Source organism: Fringilla coelebs, assembly GCF_963513975.1.
Source record: "Fringilla coelebs genome assembly, chromosome: 11".
Taxonomy (NCBI): Eukaryota; Metazoa; Chordata; class Aves; order Passeriformes; family Fringillidae; genus Fringilla; species Fringilla coelebs.
In genome coordinates this window covers 4,757,164-4,775,829 of record NC_140037.1, presented here as the reverse complement: position 1 = coordinate 4,775,829, position 18,666 = coordinate 4,757,164, and the positions used below count along the sequence as shown (strand labels likewise).

Sequence of the window (18,666 nt, the reverse complement as noted above, 5' to 3'; positions counted from 1 at the left end):
CCCAAGCCTACTGAGCCCTGCAGAAGAGGAAGCCCAGGAGAGAGCGTTCCAACAAAGCCATTCCTACTGCAGAGTGATGCACAGGCAGAGAGAAGCAGGACAACACCAGTGACACAGAAGGCCAGCAGTGCTGCAGAGCCAAGTGGGATTTTTCTGCTCCTTATTTTGGCTGGAAGTTCTGAGCATCTCAGCCCCCTCCTCCTTCTCTTTGCACGCTGTGTCAGTGGCTGCCAGCTGCTGGTGGCACTCGGCCCTGCTGGCACTCACAAAAAGGGCTTCTGCACTCACTTCTTCTTGCCAGATCATCAGGACATTATTGAGGGAGTGAAGAACAAAGCGCTGATGCTGCCTGCAGAGACCACAGGGCCTGAAGCACCTTCATGGCCCCAAACCCCGGCTGCTCTGAGATTCAGGGGGTGAAGGACAAGCTGCAGCTCCCTAGGCAAATGCATCACAGATGCTTTGCTGTGGGCAAATGGCTCCACCCTGCACAGGAGGATCCCTTGTCCTGCTGCCGCATCCCTGCATCTTCCTCACAGCATCCTGAGGCAACATCTCCACATCCCACCACAGCATTCCTGCATCCTGCTGGGCCAATGGGATGGCTTGGGGGAGTGAGGGGAGGCACAGCACTTGCACGCCCTGCAAGGCCTGGGGTGCTGTGGGTGAAGTAAACAATTGTTTTGTTCTCTCGGGCACTGGCAAACTCCCCCTGAATCCATGGCTGTGATCCTGGCAGCAGCCTGGGGCTCAGTCCCACGGGAAGCTGGTGGTTCAAGGAATTGCTGCATGCTTGGTGTCAAACAGCTGAGAGCCCTTTGCAGGCTCAGTGTCACCCAGCTGATGAGCCTGGTTACAAGCTCAGTGTCACCTGGCTGAGCCCTGTTTTCACACTCGGTTTCACTCAGTCTTCCACCAAAAGCGGCTGCTGCCCCCAGCACAGAGCAGCAGGCAGGTCCTCCTGCCTGGAGCCAGCTCAGCAGCCCATGTCTCTTCTCAGTGGCTCCCAATCATGACAACTCCTTCAGACCCCTGGGAACCATCCCTGTGTCCTCCACTGCTTGGGACTACCCCCCACATTCATCTCTGCTGCCAGGGAAGCCCCAGGAAAGGACTCTGGGGTGATCTGTGCATTGCTCCCCTGGAGCTGGGAGCTGCCCCAGGCACCTCCCCCAGCCCCCCTGGCCCTCACCCACCTCCACTTGCTGGCAGATCTGTATCAGCTTGGCCATCTGGTTTTCCAGTTCGCTGTTGCGTTTAACCAGGTTGGTGAGATTTGTTTCCAGGGTTTGCTGCAGGTCCAGAAATGGGAGAAAGAGGAAAAAATGGGAGAAAGAGATCAGCAAAGCTGCAGTATCCCCAGACCCCTGCCAGCAGCCGAGACTCTCTGCCACCAAGCACACTACTTGGGGGAGGGACGCTGGAATAACCTTGGGCAAAGGCTCTGGGGCTCCTCGGCAGCTCCTGCCCGTGCCAGCAGGCTGTGCCATACGGGAGACACCGAGCCCAGCACTGCAGTGACCCTGGGCTGTCACAAGCTGGAGAGGACAGCATGGCATCTGCCCTTTGCCACTCCTTTGGAGAGCAAATTCTGACTATTTTCACCATCAGTTTTGTTCTGCACAGGGTGAGGGAGATGAACAAAAGCCTGATGAGCCATGGGAGAGGGATGTCTTCTCTGCCAACCACTTCAGCTGGAGCTACAATGGCACAGGCAGGGAGAGCTCAGCTGCACTGTGCTGCCTTTCATTCCCCAGCCACGCTGCCCTTTGCTCACCACAGCAGACCTCAGCCAGCAGATCACAGGCAGCGGATCTGGGCCAGAAGATTATGAGCAGTGGGTCATGGCTGGTGGATCCCAGCCAGCAGCTCTTGACCAGGAAGTCATGACCAGGGGATCACGGCCAGCAGATCTCTGCCAGCAGAACATGACCTGAGAGGACGGGGATGCAGGCCCTGCTCTCGTGCCCACAGGCTGCACTGTTCTGGGAGAAGGAGGGGATCCAGTGGGGCACCGATGAAGACCCCATTTGAGGGGATATTGATACCTGTGCCATGGGGGAAACAGTTTCTGGGAGTAAATTTCTGAGACACAGCACTGCCAGTTCCATGCGCTCTGCTAACGGGAATGCTTTATAACAAAGCACTCGCTACCTGTTGCAGCGCTTGTCAGGGAATGATATCCTATTAATATTTTAAACTCCAGGGCTGGAAGAGGGTCCCTGAGGTGGTTAATTCATCTGCAGGTAGAAACTGCAGTCTGAGGCTTTCATCTGACTCCAGCAGGTCCATAAACACGGCCCCTCTCCGTACACACGGGTAATTGGGGGCCACTGAGCCAGGAGAACTTGAATTACAGGCACACAGCGCAGGCAGAGCACTCATTCCTGAAAAACCACTGGCTCCTAAAATATCCCGAGCTTGTTTGCAACCCTAAAATTGCTGGCCAAGGGCAAGTAAGGCAGAATGCAGGAACAGGCTGGAGAAATGGAATAAAACCAGAGAGCCTTGGTTACGCCAGAAGGGTTTGCAGAGTGGGGCTGTATGGATAATGGAAAAGCCAGCTGCTCCCGCCCCCTTCTCATAACCCAATATTATAAACATCATTTCACTACAGCAACGAACATTTCACTTGCTAATTACCTCCCTCATCACCAGCGTGGCTGCACTGAGGTTGCAGCTTTGAACTCACACCAATCTGCTTTAATCTTCCAGGCTGTGATGGAGGGCAGGGTGGGGGGCTGGGCTGCAGCTTTGAAGCATGCGTGCCCACACCCCATTTGCAGCATCCCAAGTTTTCTAAGGGATGGCATCACTCCTCTCATCCACAAACACACACAAACCCTGTCCCTGAGCACCAATCCCGTCCTCACACGTCCTCTGTGGCAATCTGAGGCAATGGAGGTGCTCCACTGGTGTCAGCCATGGTTCCACAGCGCTTTGCTGCTCCCCTGCCCCTCAGTGCACCCACAGACCCTCGCTGCCAACCCCTCTGCATCCCAAAAAAACATAGATGGAATGTTTCCATCTGTTTGATGTGCTGAAACTAATAAAATGGGCTTGAAGCCTGGATCACACCAGCTGGTTATTTTGTAGGTGTATATAAATTGCAGCAATTACAGGGGTTGGGTTTTAATTGCTTTATAAAATGCCCGTCATTTCCCCAAACCTCCACCTTCTCTCCTGAAATACAAATAGTTGATTTCTCTACACCTGGGGAAACAAGTGAGAAAAAGTGATAAAAAGGCCTTGAGCAGGAGTCACTGGTGCTGCGTGGGGAGGAGGGCCTGGGTCACCCAGGGCCAGCAGGACCAGGGAGGGAAGTGCCCAGGGACCTGGGGACAGGGGCTGAACCTCCCCCATGCTGAGTGTCAAGGACCTACAGGATCAACCCCCCCCAGGACTCCAGCAGAGCAGCTCAGCACCTGCACCCCTTTACCTGCCAGGCAGCAGATACACAATGAATCCACTCCCACCCTGCCAGAGGAGAGCAAACACACAGCACTGACCTGCAAGTATCAATGCTTGTGTTTGTTCAGTTAGGGGCTCAATGGGCAACAACTCTTTTTCCTCCAAATACCAAACAAGCAGTTGAACTAAACATGGACTTATTTCTCTGTTTGAAGAGGGCATCAAGGTTGCAGGCTCAAGACAACTTCAGGAACTATAAATACATGGTGCCCTCCTGGTCGCCGTGCTTCATCAAACACAACCTTGCCTGTGCCTGGCCACAGCTGCTCTCCATGGCTGGTCCCCTGCCCATCCACCAGTCTGGCAGCTGGTTCACTCTGAGGAACACTGTCAGCCTTGTGGCTTTAACCAGCTGAGAGATGGAACAGAGCAGGCTCTGAGCCCCAAGCAGGTGGCCAAAGAACAGGCTCCTCACACATCACACAGACCTCAGGGGTCCCCAAGTCCCCTGAGGTTTGGGCCACGCAAGCCTCAGATCTCCTCCAGTGGCATGAACTTGTGGGTGTGGGATGGGAGGACCTGGAGAACCCTGGAGCTGGGGAAAGCCCTAGGGACAGGAATACAGGGCTGGTGTGTGGCTGCTGCCATCCCTCAGCACCGCTCAGAGGGGCAAGAGATTCAGCCTGGCACGACGGCACAGAGGGTGTCCTTTGGCTCTGCCTTACCCCAGAGAGGTTTCTGATGTATCTTCATGGGAAGGCAGCCAAAACTGGAGAGTGATACTTGCAGTGGTTTACTCAGGGCTTTTCTCATTGCCCCTGTTCATCTATAATCACTTCCAATAATGGAGGCGAGTCCCTGCTCCGATCCTCCTGCGCACCACAAACACATATCATGGGTGCATCCACAAACCCACGTGCAGGCACACAGGCACCAAGTCAAACCCACCCCAAAGTGCATGCCAAACGGCAGGAAAACCAGATCCTGGAAGCCACCAGCACGCCCCAGCGTCACCGGGACAGGGCAGGGAATGAGCCCTGGCAGCGGCCGTCCGGGATCGCTGCGCACACTCGGGCCCTCGGGGCTGAGGAAGCGCTGCCAGGTCCCAGCACGGGGCACGAGTCCTGCTGGGTGTCCTCTGACTTGTTTTGGAGCAGCACAGGGAAGGCAGATGTCACCAGGACATTGCCAAGGGCATCAGGAGTCTGCCATGGAGCTCCTGAGGGCACTGCTCATTTTTTAAAACCACAACGTTGTTGATAGCATGAGACAGCTGTAATCGCGCTGGAGCCGTGGGAACCTCCGCCCATGTCCCTGTTCCTGGCCAAAACACTGCTCTGCACTGAGCTCCTGCCCCAGGCATCCACTGTGGGGACGATGGAACTGATGTGGTTTGTCTCAGGAATGCTGGGGCAGCTTTCTGGGGAAGCAGCAGCTGGACGGGGCAATCTGCAGGTAGCTCCATCAGGGTCATTCCAACCTCATCTCCTCTGGGGATATTCTGGAGCAGGACAGCGACAGTGGGGTTGGTACAGCATCCTCTCACTCCACTGGCAGCTGCCTCTGAGCCACCAAACTAAAATCACAGAAGTTTGGAAGGGACCATAAAGCTCCTATCATAGAACCCCTTGCCATGGGCAGCGACAGCTTCCACTATCCCAGGGTGCTCCAAACCCTGTCCAACCTGGCCTGAGACACTTCCAAGGCATTGACAGCGCTGCTCGGATCAGGCTCCTCTCAGTGGCCACAGCAGGTCCAGAGCCTGGCATCGCTCCTGTGCCAGGGGATGCTCCCAGTCCCACCTCCCATGGCTGCACAGAGGGCTCAACACGGCACTGCTCACTGCCAGCCCTGGCAGCAGTACATCCAGGTGATTCAAACTGGAAGAGGGGAAATTCAGGTTAGATATATAGAAGACATTTTTCCCTGGGAGGGTGGGCAGGCCCTGGCACGGGGTGCCCAGAGGAGCTGTGGCTGCCCCATCCCTGGAAGTGTCCAAGGCCAGGCTGGACAGGGCTTGGAGCAGCCTGAGACAGTGGAAGGTGTCCCTGCTTAGGAAAAGGGGTATAACAAGATGAGCTTAAGGTGTCCTTTCAGCCAAATCATTCTGTGATTCACAACTCTGTTTAGTTAAATTCCCATCACCAAGAAAAAAAAAAAAACAACTTTGTGGAAAAATATGCAAAACCAGTCAGCTACCGGGCTTTACTCAGAGAATGTCCCTAGACAATGGCACAAGTGACAAAGGGACAGGACTGGGCTGCCATGTGTGACATTAATGCATTTTAAGTCACTTTGGAGCCAAACAGACTGAGTAAGAGCTGAAAACTCTGCCAGCATTCGGGGCTGCTGTCACCCCACTAGCAGAGCTGTCCTAGAAACCAAGTGGCTCTGCCCAGCATGGTGCTGGGGGGGCTCTGATGGTGCTGAGGGGTCACAGCCAGAGCCTAAGCCAGGCAAAGGGGCTCTGGCAGTGACCCCAGCATGGAGGGGATGGGAACCAGGGGGAGGCACTCAACCAGCACACACCTGAGGGTGCGGTGACAAGCCCCATGTCCCCTGATCAGTGTGAGCAATAAAAGAGCAGCTCCAAATCCATTAATCAGGTTTAATCCTGATGATCTATTAGGCTTAAACCCTGACTTGCTCTTTCTATGCTCACCTTCAGCTGGGAAGCAGCTCTGGAGGGAAGCTCCCTGTGGGGAGCAGGGCTGGGGATGCAGGTGGCACAGGGGTAGGTTTGTCACATCCAGGGCTCCCAGCCACATCCACCAGGAGCCCTGTGGTGGGTGTCACCCATGCTACCTGGGCACAGTGCTCCAGCCACGTCCCCAGTGCCCAGCTTGGGGTGGCCCCAGCCCCTCCCCATCACCTCACAGAAAACACAGAAATCCCAGCCTGGCAAGACCTAAGGCTGGATCCTGCCCACAGTGGGGTAAATCCACCACTTCAGTGGCCATGCTCCAATTTGTAAATGGGATGAAAGAAAGGAAGGAACCGTCAGGAGCCCACAGGAGCAGCTGTGCTGGGCTGAGCAGGGACTGGGGGGGCAGGCAGGCAGGTGGGATCCATGCTCTTCCACACAGCATTCCTGCGTGGGCTGCATCAGTACAAACTGTGTCTTGTGTTTCCTTGGGAATTTAAATTGAGGAGAGAAGAACTCGAGCAAACAGGGTGAGCTGAGTATGGGATTTGCAGCCGCTGCACGTGCTGCTGCCGAATCAGCACATCCTGGATTTGTATCTTGTCGGCTCTTCTGCAGCATCTTCTCCTGGGCTGAGCCAACTAGCAATGCCCAAACCTGCCTGGCTTTGGGGAGCAAACCTGTTGCTCGTGCCACCACGAGCTAAAAGCACACTCGGGATCCGTCATGCAGCTGCCTCACTCATACCCACACTCCCATGGGACACCATTACCAGTGCCACACATCCGTGGAAGCTCCAGCATTTAATTATGCCTGCAGAGCTCCTCTCTTTCTAGGGTACATCTCAGCTGAAGAAATGAGAGGCACAGAAATGGCTGCAGGTAAAACTTGCTGCTGATGGAGTGACCTAGGGTCCCACTCACCTCCTCCCAATGCCTCTGTTACCCGGGAATGTGACTAAATGTTCCTGCCCCTACAGAAAATGTGAGGGCTGGGGAGGGCTGCTAGTTCTCCTGTAAATCAAAGTGTCCTGGGGAAAAGCCACAAGGAGGACAAGTCACACAAATTACTTCAATGGCATTGTCTCTCCAAGGTAACTGATTAGTTACAGACTTGGTGTGAGCATTGGTTTGGGAAGGTTTGTGTCTGGCTGCCTGCTGCAGCTCCAGGGTGCACGTTCCCTGTTCCTTGTTTACCCCTGTCCCTGTGCTACTTAACAGCAGCAGGGGCTTTGCTTCCAAAAACATTCCTTCAGACAAAACACTATAAGAGCCCGAACACTTGGAAGTCCTTGGCACGGGCCGTCCTCAAGGCAGGGAGAAGAGAAACGGCTGCAGTGGGAGAGAATCCTGCTGCCGGAGCTCAGCCATGCATGCATGGCTCCCAGGGAAGGAGCTGCTCCTCAAGGCTCCCAGGGAAGGAGCTGCTCCTCAAGGCTCCCAGGGAAGGAGCTGCTCCTCAAGGCTCCCAGGGAAGGAGCTGCTGCTCGGCACCACACTGGGCTGTGGTGGCCATCAGCACACACAGGTGACAGGGGACAGCAAACCACAGTGGAAATGCCAGTGATGCGTTTCATTACCTCAGTGCTGGGCGGCACAGACACACGGGGACACTGCTCCTTTAGGCTCAGCTCACCGCAGCAGGCAGGGCTGCCTGCCCCAGAGCATCAGAGGGCTTTGTGCACATGCAGTTTATCATGAGGCTGGGTTTTTATGGTCTCTCTGTCTCCCAGCAGGAGGCTCCAGCATATCTGTCAAAGTGTGCTACCCCTCCACAGAAATTCTACTTCTCAAAGCAGGCAGAGGATGAACAACACTTGGCATAATAAATGGAGTTTTCCCACACTGATGTTCTTAGCATTCCCAGCTGCAGGGCCACTGAGCAAAAGTACTCCTCCTCACCGAATCTTCTGGTTTTAACCCTTTCCTTCAACAGCTGTTTTCCTGGCTATGAGAAAAAGGATGGGAATAAGGCAGCTGACACCCTCCCTGTCAGGGCGTGACCAGACCTTCTCCTACATCGTAAGTGTGCGGCTCCACCAGAAAGTCAGCGCAGGGCAGAAGCCTGGCAAAGCACAGCACATTTCTGCAGTGCCTGGAACTCGAAGGGAAAACCAGGAGCTGCCCAAAGACAAGTTCAGCTTCCACACTTCCATCAAATACACTTCAGCAAAGGCTGGTTCCTTTCATTCCTGTGACAGGGCACAGCACAGCAGCTTTTGGGTGTTCCCTCTCCTGCATCCTTCCTTATCAACCAAGACATTTTGGGACAGATCTTGACACCCACTTCCAGGCCATGGAGAGGCAGGACATGTGGCAGATCAGCCCCTGGGCCCCAGCCCCCCCAGCAGTCAGAGAGCACGTGAGGCACAGGGCTGCTGGAGCACCAGGCATCCCCCCCAGGCCAGGCTGGGGAGCTCTCGTGAACAAGCAAGGTGGCAGCAGCTCTCAGAGAACACCCAACAGACTGAAGAGGACATTTTAATGCCACCCTGCACTGCCTGCTGCCTTGATGGGTATGATGGGGCCAGCAGCACCCAAGGCAGCTGTTAACATCTGGGCAGGTCCCCCAGTTCCCCAGGCACTCACCAGAATCAGTGAATCCTAGAATGGTTTGGGTTGGGAGGGACCTTAAAGCTGATCCAGTTCCACTCCTTGCCATGGGCAGGGACACCTTCCACCAGACCAGGCTGGTCTAAGCCCCTGGCCTTGAACACTTCCAGGGATGGGGCAGCCTCTGGGCATCACAGAGGTTCATCCTGGCAGAAAGGTGTATGGCTGATTTAGGTCTTTCAGTCTTTACATCCTTCAGTCTCTCCAGAGCTGTTCTTCTCTGCTTGCATATTATCCTGGTTTTCTGTACCATTACAGAAGTATTGAAAATGGTTTAAATATTTTATTAAATTCGTCCTCACTGTGACAAGCCAGGTTTTTTTTCATGAAGTCATCTAAGCATGATCTGCTTGTCGGAGCTGTCCTAGTTAAACACCAAGATTTTACTCCCCAGTTCAGGCCGTGTGTTTTTCAGCTTAAAAGAATGTGATTTTCAGACATCCTATTAAATGTGCTACATTTGCTATAAAAAAATTCCCAAACTACAGTGAGCCTGGAGCATATTTGTGCATTTCCCACTATTTTTATTTATTCCTTTAAAAAGACAGAGTAGAAGGAAAAGTTTTCCAGTGCTTCAAGCAATGCCTTTTTCCAGGAATTTTTCTCCAGTGAGTAATTCCTGGTTCCTTCCAAACCAGGAGTTATAGAGGGGTCATTTTCTGATGCTCTGCTGTAGGAACCACCACAGCTGCACAGCCCAAGGGGTAGAAAGGGCTGGGGAACAGCTCCCCATTTCCCCTCTCTGAGTTCACTGCAGGATGGGTGATGGTGAGCAAAAGAAGCCAGTGCTGGCAGCAGCCCCAGAGCTCCCCACCAGCCATAGTCCCCCCCACTCTGGCCCCAGAGCTCATTTTGGGAGGAACCCAGGAAGCACCTCTGCTGTCCCCAGTGGAGCTGAATGTTGCTGGAATTCCTGCTTCCCTAAAAATCCCTTCTGTCAGAAAAGTAAGCCATTAACAATGATCGTATTTTATTCTGCCACAGTGATGAAACCACAAAAATAGAGGAAAGAGAGAAAAAAACTGAAAGGAGATGCTGATGTCCACGTACTCCTTAGTCTCAACCATCTAGACACACCACGTGCCTGGAGGGGCTGTCAGAAGGCAGAGGACAAACCAACAACAACACAGCTCAAGGAGAGATCAGAGCATGAGACATCTTGAGAGCACCACATTTGAGGACCGACTGCCAGGCATAAGCCAGCACCCTGGCACTGCTGGCTCTGAAGCCAAAGTGAATAAAACCCTTTCAAAGTATAAAAGACAGATAATGCTTCATTCCATAAATGTGCATATCCTCTGGGAAGAGCTGACTGGTGGAAAGAAGATGCATCTTTTGAATGAATACATGGCAGGCAAAGAACACTATCAAAGTTTTCCTCAAAAGAGTGGAGTGGAGAGGAAAGGAGAGGAGGATAGGGGAGGGAAGAGAAGGGCAGGTAAAAGGAAGGAAGGACAGGGCAGGGCAAGACACTTAGCCCAGCGAACAGCAGTCTCCAGGGGTGCTCTAAGGACATTGCAATCATGGTAACTGCTCTTGCTGCAGGTAACTGTCTGGCTGGGAAGAGCCCTTTGGAATACTCTCAGGGCATGTGGGAATTCAGAGATGGATTTTCCAGGGAAAAAGCCTGACACATACTGATGTGAGGTACACAGGTGTGTCTGAATAGCAGGAGATTCAGTGTCACCAACAATTAAAAGGCAGAAGAGGACAAACTACCTGAAAGAGCATAACTTTTTCCATTAAAATTTCCTCCTCACCCTCTGGGGCTCTCTGTGTGATTCACAACCAGGAGAGTTTCCTCAGGCAAAGCCTGCGATATGGGACGTGTTCTCAGGAGCCATGGAACCATCCTGTGGGCACCTGGCTCAGAGCATGGCTGGGGTTCCACAGGCTCCAACAGCCTTTCCAAGCAGCAGCATAATCTCAGGGGCACAAACACCCATCTGGGGCTGCTAAAGGAAATGTGGGATTTGGCAAGTCATTTATGCAAATTCCTATCCGCACTTTAATAAACAACCGAGCTTCTGTGGCAGAAATGAAGAGATGCAATTCAAAGGGAATACACTGAGCAGGGAGTTTAGTGCTAGAGAGAAACTCATGGAAGACTTGTACATTCCCAAAGAACATCTGGTTCCATTCAACATCAAAAAAGCTACTTTGCGATTTTCACCAGATAATGGGCTTATCAAAGATTCACTGATCACTTCATTCAATTCCTATCTCACCTCCCAAACCAAATTAGCAAAATTTAAGCAAAAAGTAAGGAAGAATTCTGAAGAAGATACCTGTTCCCCACCTCCTCACTACCTGGGCTGCACATCAAGGCTGAGATCTGGCTGCTCCCAAAGTGAATGGGAAACACTTGAAGTGGCTGAATTCACGCCTAATTCACACCTAAACACCAGGAAGAAATGGTTTGAATTACAAATACAAATTCAGCCGGAGTGTGAAGCTTAAGCTCCTGCATTGCATTTTAAATTATGGCAGGAGTCATAGGAGATCATTCTGCAGAGATCAGCCAGACCTGGCACCAGAGGTCCGCGACAAGTGACAGGGGTGACACCAAGCCTGACTTGTGCTGTGAGCATGACACAGGATTCAGTTTTACTGAGCCAAAACACTGCAGAACACAGTTTTAATCTAAAATGTTACACTGCAGAACAAGCTTTAATCTAAAATATTAATTGGAAATAAATGCATAAATTATGTCTGCAAATGGTTCAGGCTCCAGCCCGCCTGAGGTTGGTTTGGTGTCTCATCCTCCTCATGCTTCCACTGCCTTTACCAGCACCTCACTGTTACCTGCCATGGCACTGGTACCCAGCTCCTGTCCCTATGGATTATTCCTCAGTTCCTCCATCTGGGAGCTGCGTACAGGCAGAGCCTGAAATCAGACAATCCATGCTGGAAGGGATGAGAGCTGGAAGTGGATGGGGAATGAGGGCCAAGGAGCAGGAGGAGGAAGATGAAGAGGTTGTGCTGGGTGACAACATCCAAGGATGGGGAGGGACCATGCAATAGGGAAAGCTCAGTAAGAAACCCAAAGAGAAGGAAAGCACCCTGCTACATTCATCTCTGGGGCTGTGACAGCCACCTCTGGGCTGAAACACCATCTCCAGGGCGGTGATGCCATCCCATCTCCGGGGGGCATCCACCCGCAGGAACTGAGGTGGGCAGCCAGAAGTAGCAGAACCACCAGCCCCAGGGAGCCCCCTCCCAGCATGACACAGGGCAGGTGAGTCATTGCCAAGACTCCTGAATATCACCTCCCCAGCCCCCCTTTTTCACAGTCTTCCCCTCCCCTCCATGAGGGGCTTGTGCTGGAAAGGGGCGCTGAGCTGACTGCCAGCACTGAGAACGGAACACAGAGCCGCACTCGGGAGCCTTCCCTCTCCCAGCATGCCCTGGAAATTCATCTTCCAGCTCCGATGATCAAACAAGCTGATCAAACGCTCCAGCAGCTGGGTTTTAATTCCCTGTTGATGCAGCTCCTGCGCACACTCAGGAGCCTTCCTCCTTCCTTCCCCCACCTCTGCAGCAGCAGCGGAGGAGCGGAGCCACGGGACAGGCGGCAGCGGGCGGGAGAACGTCGGCAATCGCACACATCTCTCTTCACCCGTCCCATACCCAAGGATTCCTCTCAGTTTTAAACCTTTTCCGGGCAAAATACCAGAGAAGCTCCTGCAGATGCCAGAGCAAAGATCGACTTGCTGTATTTTAGGGGGCAGGATCTTCCAAGGATTCCCTTCCTTCTGAAGGAGAGTCTGATGGACAGGAAACCCCCCCAAACAGGGAAGATTTCCCAGAGAATCATCCCTTGCATTTGGTGGCATCACCCTCAAAAGCCTGGGCACGTGGGGACAGTTTGCTAATGAGGATTGCAGTGATTAGGAGCATCAAATTATCTGCTGCAGCACACAACAAACAATGCTAATGGTGGGATAATGTCAGGCAGAATCACAGTGGATTGGAACAGCGCTGATAGCACATGTTAAGCAGACATATAATTACCACTGTGGCGCCTTGATAATATTAATACCGCTGCTAATTAGACCGATATAAATAGCAAGATTAATTGTCACAAAACTTCAGTGTCAGGTTTGAAAGGCAGCTGCAAACCTTGCTCTTGTGTGAGCACTCAGGCACCGGGGCCATAAGAGACAGCACCCAGCACCAATGGTACCAGAGTTTCCTGGTTGCACCTGGTGGCACCTGGCAGCACCTGACCCCAGTGGCGGGAGCTGGCATGAGGCAGCAGCAGCAGGAAGACACAGCCCAGCACTGAGCAACGCAAAGTCCTCCCCATGCCAAAGATGCCTGAACACCCCAAGCCCAGCCAGGATGATCCTGGAGCATGTCCCCACACAGCCCTGGCAACCTTACTTTCTCTGGATTGACAAGGAAACAGCCTGTCTGAAGGAAACAACCTGCTTCTCTCCCTTAATACCCTGAAGACAAAGGAGAGTAGCATTGGGAGCCATTGATGAGTGCTCTTCCACTGGGGCCTTGCTATGTTCCTGCCCAAGTGAGCAAGAAGACGCCCCCCAAATATGGTTTAGAAGGATAGGAGTAAATGAGGGCAGTTGAGCCCAGTGCGCCCCTTGGCAGACCTCCCCTCTCGTCCACAGTTGTCTCCTGCTGTGAGAGGCTGGCATGGAGCAGCATCAGGCATGGGCTGGAGAGTGACACCACAACCTGGGTCTCCCTTCGTCGCCTCCCCTGGCACAAGAACATGGATGGAAGAAGTGGAGGAGCTGGCCAGAAGGGGTGGGTCCCTTCCAACTCAGGATATTCTCTGATCCTATGAAGTGTATACCCCGTGGAGACTGCTGCACATATAAGCTCCTCCCAAACTCCTGCCTTGGGTGGGACACGCCTGCACTGAACCAACTTTTCCACCTTCTCAGCACCAGCGCGGTGTGAGAGCTGCCGGGGGCACGTTCATCCCCGCGTTCAGCCGCGCCGTCCCACATTCCCCGGGGAACCTGCCCTGAGTTTCTCCCTGGCTGGCTCCCAGCCACGCCAAGGGGAGTGGGAGCTGCTCGGCTGGGTGAGCTCTGTGGGTGCTGCGGGCTCCCTGCCCCAGCACCTGGCTGCGGGGGCAGCAGGCAGGATCCTGGGAACGCGGGGAGCTGGCACGGGGAGCACTCTCTGCTCCCGGCCCAGCCATGCCCGGGCTGGCAGGGCTCCGTGGGGGCGCTGCCAAAGCGCGCAGGAGGACGCAAACCCCTGGGCTTCTCTGGGAAGGAGAACCAACACCAACAACTGCCTGGGATGGGGCTTATTTTGGCTGATTTGTTGCTTATGTAAAGCCACGTGAGACTGTTCAAACCAGCGCTGGAGATGCTGAGATAGATGTACTGGTACAAACTGAGCCTCGGGGTGAATGTGCCAATGCCGCAGAAGGCTTTAACCCCTTACGCACATGCAAGCAGAGAGTCCCAGTCCTTCTGCCTTTATCCCTTTGCTCTTTTGCAAAGTAAACAAAATGCCTAAACCTACCAAAAAGTCACCAAAACCATCACCGAGCAATGGCACACACAGTATTTTCGGAGTTTCTTCTTTGGCCAGAGCCTTGGCGCTGCCTGGGGACTCCTTTTGCCCCTGCAATGCACAGGGTGCTAGAGGGGACTTGGCAGAGATGTGGAAGGGACACTGAACTTCCAAAGCCTTTGTATCACACAGTGCCACCAGAGCGAGTGGCACCGTGGCTGCCACAGAAATCCCGGGCCAGCAAAGCCTGTGCACGTCCCCCTGCCCAGCCAGGGCACCACTGGTGACCCCGATGGGTTGAGGCCCCCACCAGCCCGGGGCTCCGAGCCCATGACCTCCTCCAGCACATCCCAACACGCTCCTGGGCTGCCCCAGCCCAACGCCAGTGCCAGCTTATCCAGCAGATCTTGGGCACCAGCCCCATGGATTACTCAAGCTCCAATGTCTTACAGAAACGGGCACAAGAGAAAATGCCTGAACAGGTTTTCCCTCCTGGAGCACACAGCCCTGCCCGCCGTGGCCGCCCTGGGGCTGGGGACATGGGTGCTGCTGGCAGGCGCCCCAAGGCACCGGAGGCAGCGCTCTGGGCAGTGCAGAGGGAGCCCGTGTGCCCACCCTGCCTCCAGCCAGCCCTGCTGCCCTCCTTGCACCCCCAAAACCATGATCATAGGCCAGCCAGTGGCACCGAGCACCCCAGGAGTTCCCTCCCCTTGCCATGGCACTGCCCGAGCCTCTCTACTGACCACCTTCAGGAACCAGAGCGGGAACCAGCTCAAGGCAGACTTTTCCAAAAGTTACAACATCTGGGAGGCGGGGAGGGGAGGGACCAGTGGAGCCTTCGTGCGGAGCACAGGGTAAGTGCTCATGCCAAAACCTGCTTCAGCTGCTTCAAACTTGGCTTAAAACTGCACCCGGTGAAGCGCAAAACTCCCCCCAGCCCTTGCTCACTTCTCCAGAAAAAGCCCATCAATTTCTGATCAAAGGAAAAGTCTCCTTCCCTCCTCTGCACTAGGAAGGAAAGAGATCTGCTCTATGATACAGCCAGCAAGGGGAGCCTCAAGCATTGTAGGCAGGACCTCAGGCCCCCCATGGACCCTGAGAGGGGTTGATAAGGGGGCAGCATCGCTGTCACCCCCTCCTCACAATTGCAACCATCTCCACATGTGCAAGGTTTCCCAGTGTGGACAAGAGCACCCAGCTGTTTCCCTGGGAGAGCCCTGGGTCTGGCTGGAGCCACCATCACTGGCATGCAGCAGCAAGACAAGGGCTCTCAAGGGGCAAGCAGCAGCCCCCAGGCAGCCCCTGCCCCTGGGAACCCCTGCCCACCAACCCTGGCTGCCCAGCACAGGCCTTCCATTCCATCCCAGTGAGTCAGAGCCTGAGGGAGTCATGAGGCTGCCTGGAAAATCCCAAGTGTTTCAGAAAATAAACAGACACCTTGTGGGTTTGCTTTTATTTTTTTTTTCCCCCAAGCCTTTGGAGTGGATTTGAGTCAACGTTTGAGCTTCTCTCCAAAGTCTCAGCATAACACACATACCAGCCCTGGGATGCTTGATTTGACATGATTTTGATTTCACATCCCCTCTCCTCTCAGAGGGGGGCTTCCCAAATCCCCTGGGATAGCTGGGATGGAGCTTGAACCAGAGGCACCCTTCAGCCCAGTAAGTGCCCTGGGGCCTGGCTTGGTGGGCAGCAGACCAGCATCACCAGCACAGGGAGTGCACACAGCATCCCAGCTCCCTGGGGTCTTGGCCTGACTCCCAACTCCCAATGGGAGAGACAGTCTGGGAACCCCAAAGGTATCTGCAGCAGCTCCCTAGGAAGTTCAGCAGTGGAGCAACACCTCAGGAAGACTATGCACATGGAAGGAACAACAGGAATTCCCACATCCAGGAAAATCGCAGCCTCACCTCTTCGTACCCTTTGCCACCACACCAGGAGCTCAGCTGCATCAGCCAAAACACTTGGGCCATTCTCTGCAGCAGATCCTGAGTTATTATAATGAAAGGCTGACACAGGAATCCTGCTCCCTGCCTGGTCCCAACCCCTTCCCTGCCCACTCCTGGCCCCATCTGGCTCCAGCAGCCCCTTTCCTGCTCATCCACCAACGGGTCAAAAGACTCTTTCAGCATTGAACAGTGTCAAGGCACAAGAGTAACCCTCCCACGCTGATCTCCCTGGCAGACCCCAACCCTGAGGGTCACTCACTGAACCTTGATCTAATTTGCTTTTCCTCCCTTTCTTCCCCCCATTAGTCCCCTCATCCTTCTTTAGAGACTGTCTTTGCCAATGGGAACTTTTTGTTCCCTCTGACGCCACAGATTTATGTGCTGGCAGGGCTGCTGTGAGCAACAGCTTCCATGAGAGGCCTCGGCCTGGGCTCTGGAACAGCCCCATTAGAATTTAATTTCTATTTTTTGTTCACGGTGTTTTACAACAGTTAAAAAGCAGCTTTTGAGCAGTAAATAACTCACCACAGATCATACTAGAGGTGTGCAGGATCCCTTCACTAACCCAAGGTTACACAAAGCTCGGCCATGGGCAACCTGAACAATAAACTCCCTGGCTGGGCATGACTTGGATTTAAATTATTCCAAAACCGTCACGTTTATTACTCTCTATTCTCCTTAATTTTCCCCGCTCTCCCTGTGCCTCAGCCCAGCAGTGCATGGAGCTCAGTGCCAGTGCTGCCTCTCCAGCAGGACCCCCAGGCATCCCCTGTTCCGCTCTGCTCACACCCAGTTTGGATGAAAGGGGGGGAACCCCCCAGCCTGGCCCCTGCAGCCCAACCTGGGGGAGGTGGGGCTGGGGAACAGCCCCTGCTCCCTCCCTGCTGCCCAGAGTGGGGAGGGTGTGGTTCCCCCATCGCTTCCCAGGTCTCTTTCTCAAGGCCCTTGTCCCATACAGAAGGGGCTTTGTCCCTGCTGCTGTGTTAGAACCATGGAATGGTTTGGCAGGGCACGGGTTAGTGATGAATAAGCTGATGGTGCTGATGGTTGGACTGGATCTTAAAGGTCTTTTCCAACCTTAAGGAGTCCATGTTTCAGTGTCTCAAACCCTGCACTCAGAGTCTTGACCCAAACCCCCCCCTCACCCCATGCCCCTCAGAGCGGAGCTGTCACCCAGGAGCTGCTCATGCATTGCATTAATTCATCCAGAGGAGAATATAAAATAACTCAGCATCAGTCTGAGGCAAAACCCCCAACCAGAACCCAGAAACAAAGCAAGAGAGAATCGAAAAAAAAAGGAAGGGAAAAAGTGGGAAGAAAATGGATTAAACTCCAGAGTTCAGGGAGTGACATGTTTAATTGCTAATGTGGCTTTGGGATTATTCCTTTTTAAGACTTTTTTACCAGCCCAGCTGGTGTCATTCTCTAATACCCAGCAAGCAGCAAACAGATTGTGGGAGATGAGTTGCGCTCTCGCTGCGCTTTCTGCTAATAAATAAATAAATAAATAAATAAATAAATGTAGATCAAAGGAGTGAAAAAAACCCTTCTGGTAATTTTTTTCCCTTCTGTTTCCCAACTGGTCCCAAACATATTTCCTGCTGGGACTGACAAGGAACACTGTGAAATTCAGAATCACAGCTTTAAGAACTGAGTGGTATCAGATGAAACAGAAACGCTGGGTTTGAACAAGGGATGAAGGAGTTGAGCAAACACGGTCCTGGGCAGAGGCCCGGCCTTCCTTCCCAGGGCAGGGGCATTGCAAGGGGTGAATGGGGTCCCTGCTATGGATGGAGGCCTTGGTCTCCCTGGGACCAGCCCCAGGCTGTGCCACCCTCCTTCACCCTTTTCCCAGTCCTGAACATTAATACAGATTTTTTCTCCAGTGGCCATACTATCACTGTGTGGGAAGGGAAACAAGAAATTTCCCTCTCATTTCATCAGGAAAACAGATAAAAATGAGCTCAAAACAATTTCTCTTCTTCCAGGGCATAACAACCACGCTACACCTGAGGTAGACTGCAGGGCTTAAAGATGGTGATGAGGAGGAGGAACACAGATGCCCAAACTGTGGGTCCTGGCAGCACTTGCCAGCCCCAAACCCACCGGCTGCTGTGGGGATGAACTGCTGGGAATGCTGCCTGCAGGGTGGGCTTCCCCTGAGGGGTGCCTGGGAGATGTGTCCAAGGAAAGCCCAAACACAGAGAAGACCAAGAAACAAATAACCTTTGTCTCCAGTGGAAGCATCAGCCAAAGGACCAACATCAGATTCCCCTCTGGGCACTGCTCTGGTCCCCAGCAACTGGCGCTCGTTGGCATAGCAAGCCCAGCACAGCCTGTGGGCACGCTCCTAGGGGAAGGGAGAGGGCATTCCCAAGGGAGTGCTCTGACCCCTTGGGGGCAGAAGCTGGCACATCGAAGCTCACACCTGGGACTGGGCAAGCTGTGCACAGTGGGAGACTTCAGGCTCGCACACATCACCTGCAGCCCGGCTCTGCTAAAAATTCACCTTTTCGTCTCGTGACTTGTAAGATTAAAGCCAAACCCCAGGAGC

At 53.6% G+C, this 18,666-nt stretch overlaps 1 protein-coding gene across 1 annotated transcript in view; it reads right to left on the bottom strand.

Annotated features, from left to right (window-relative positions):
• MID2 (midline 2) overlaps positions 1-18,666 on the bottom strand; it is a 62,570-nt gene that overhangs the window by 19,800 nt on the left and 24,104 nt on the right. Inside the window, exon 3 of the mRNA XM_084213156.1 lies at positions 1,197-1,292. Coding sequence (XP_084069282.1) covers positions 1,197-1,292 — 96 coding nt within the window. The remainder of the gene's footprint in view (positions 1-1,196; positions 1,293-18,666) is intronic.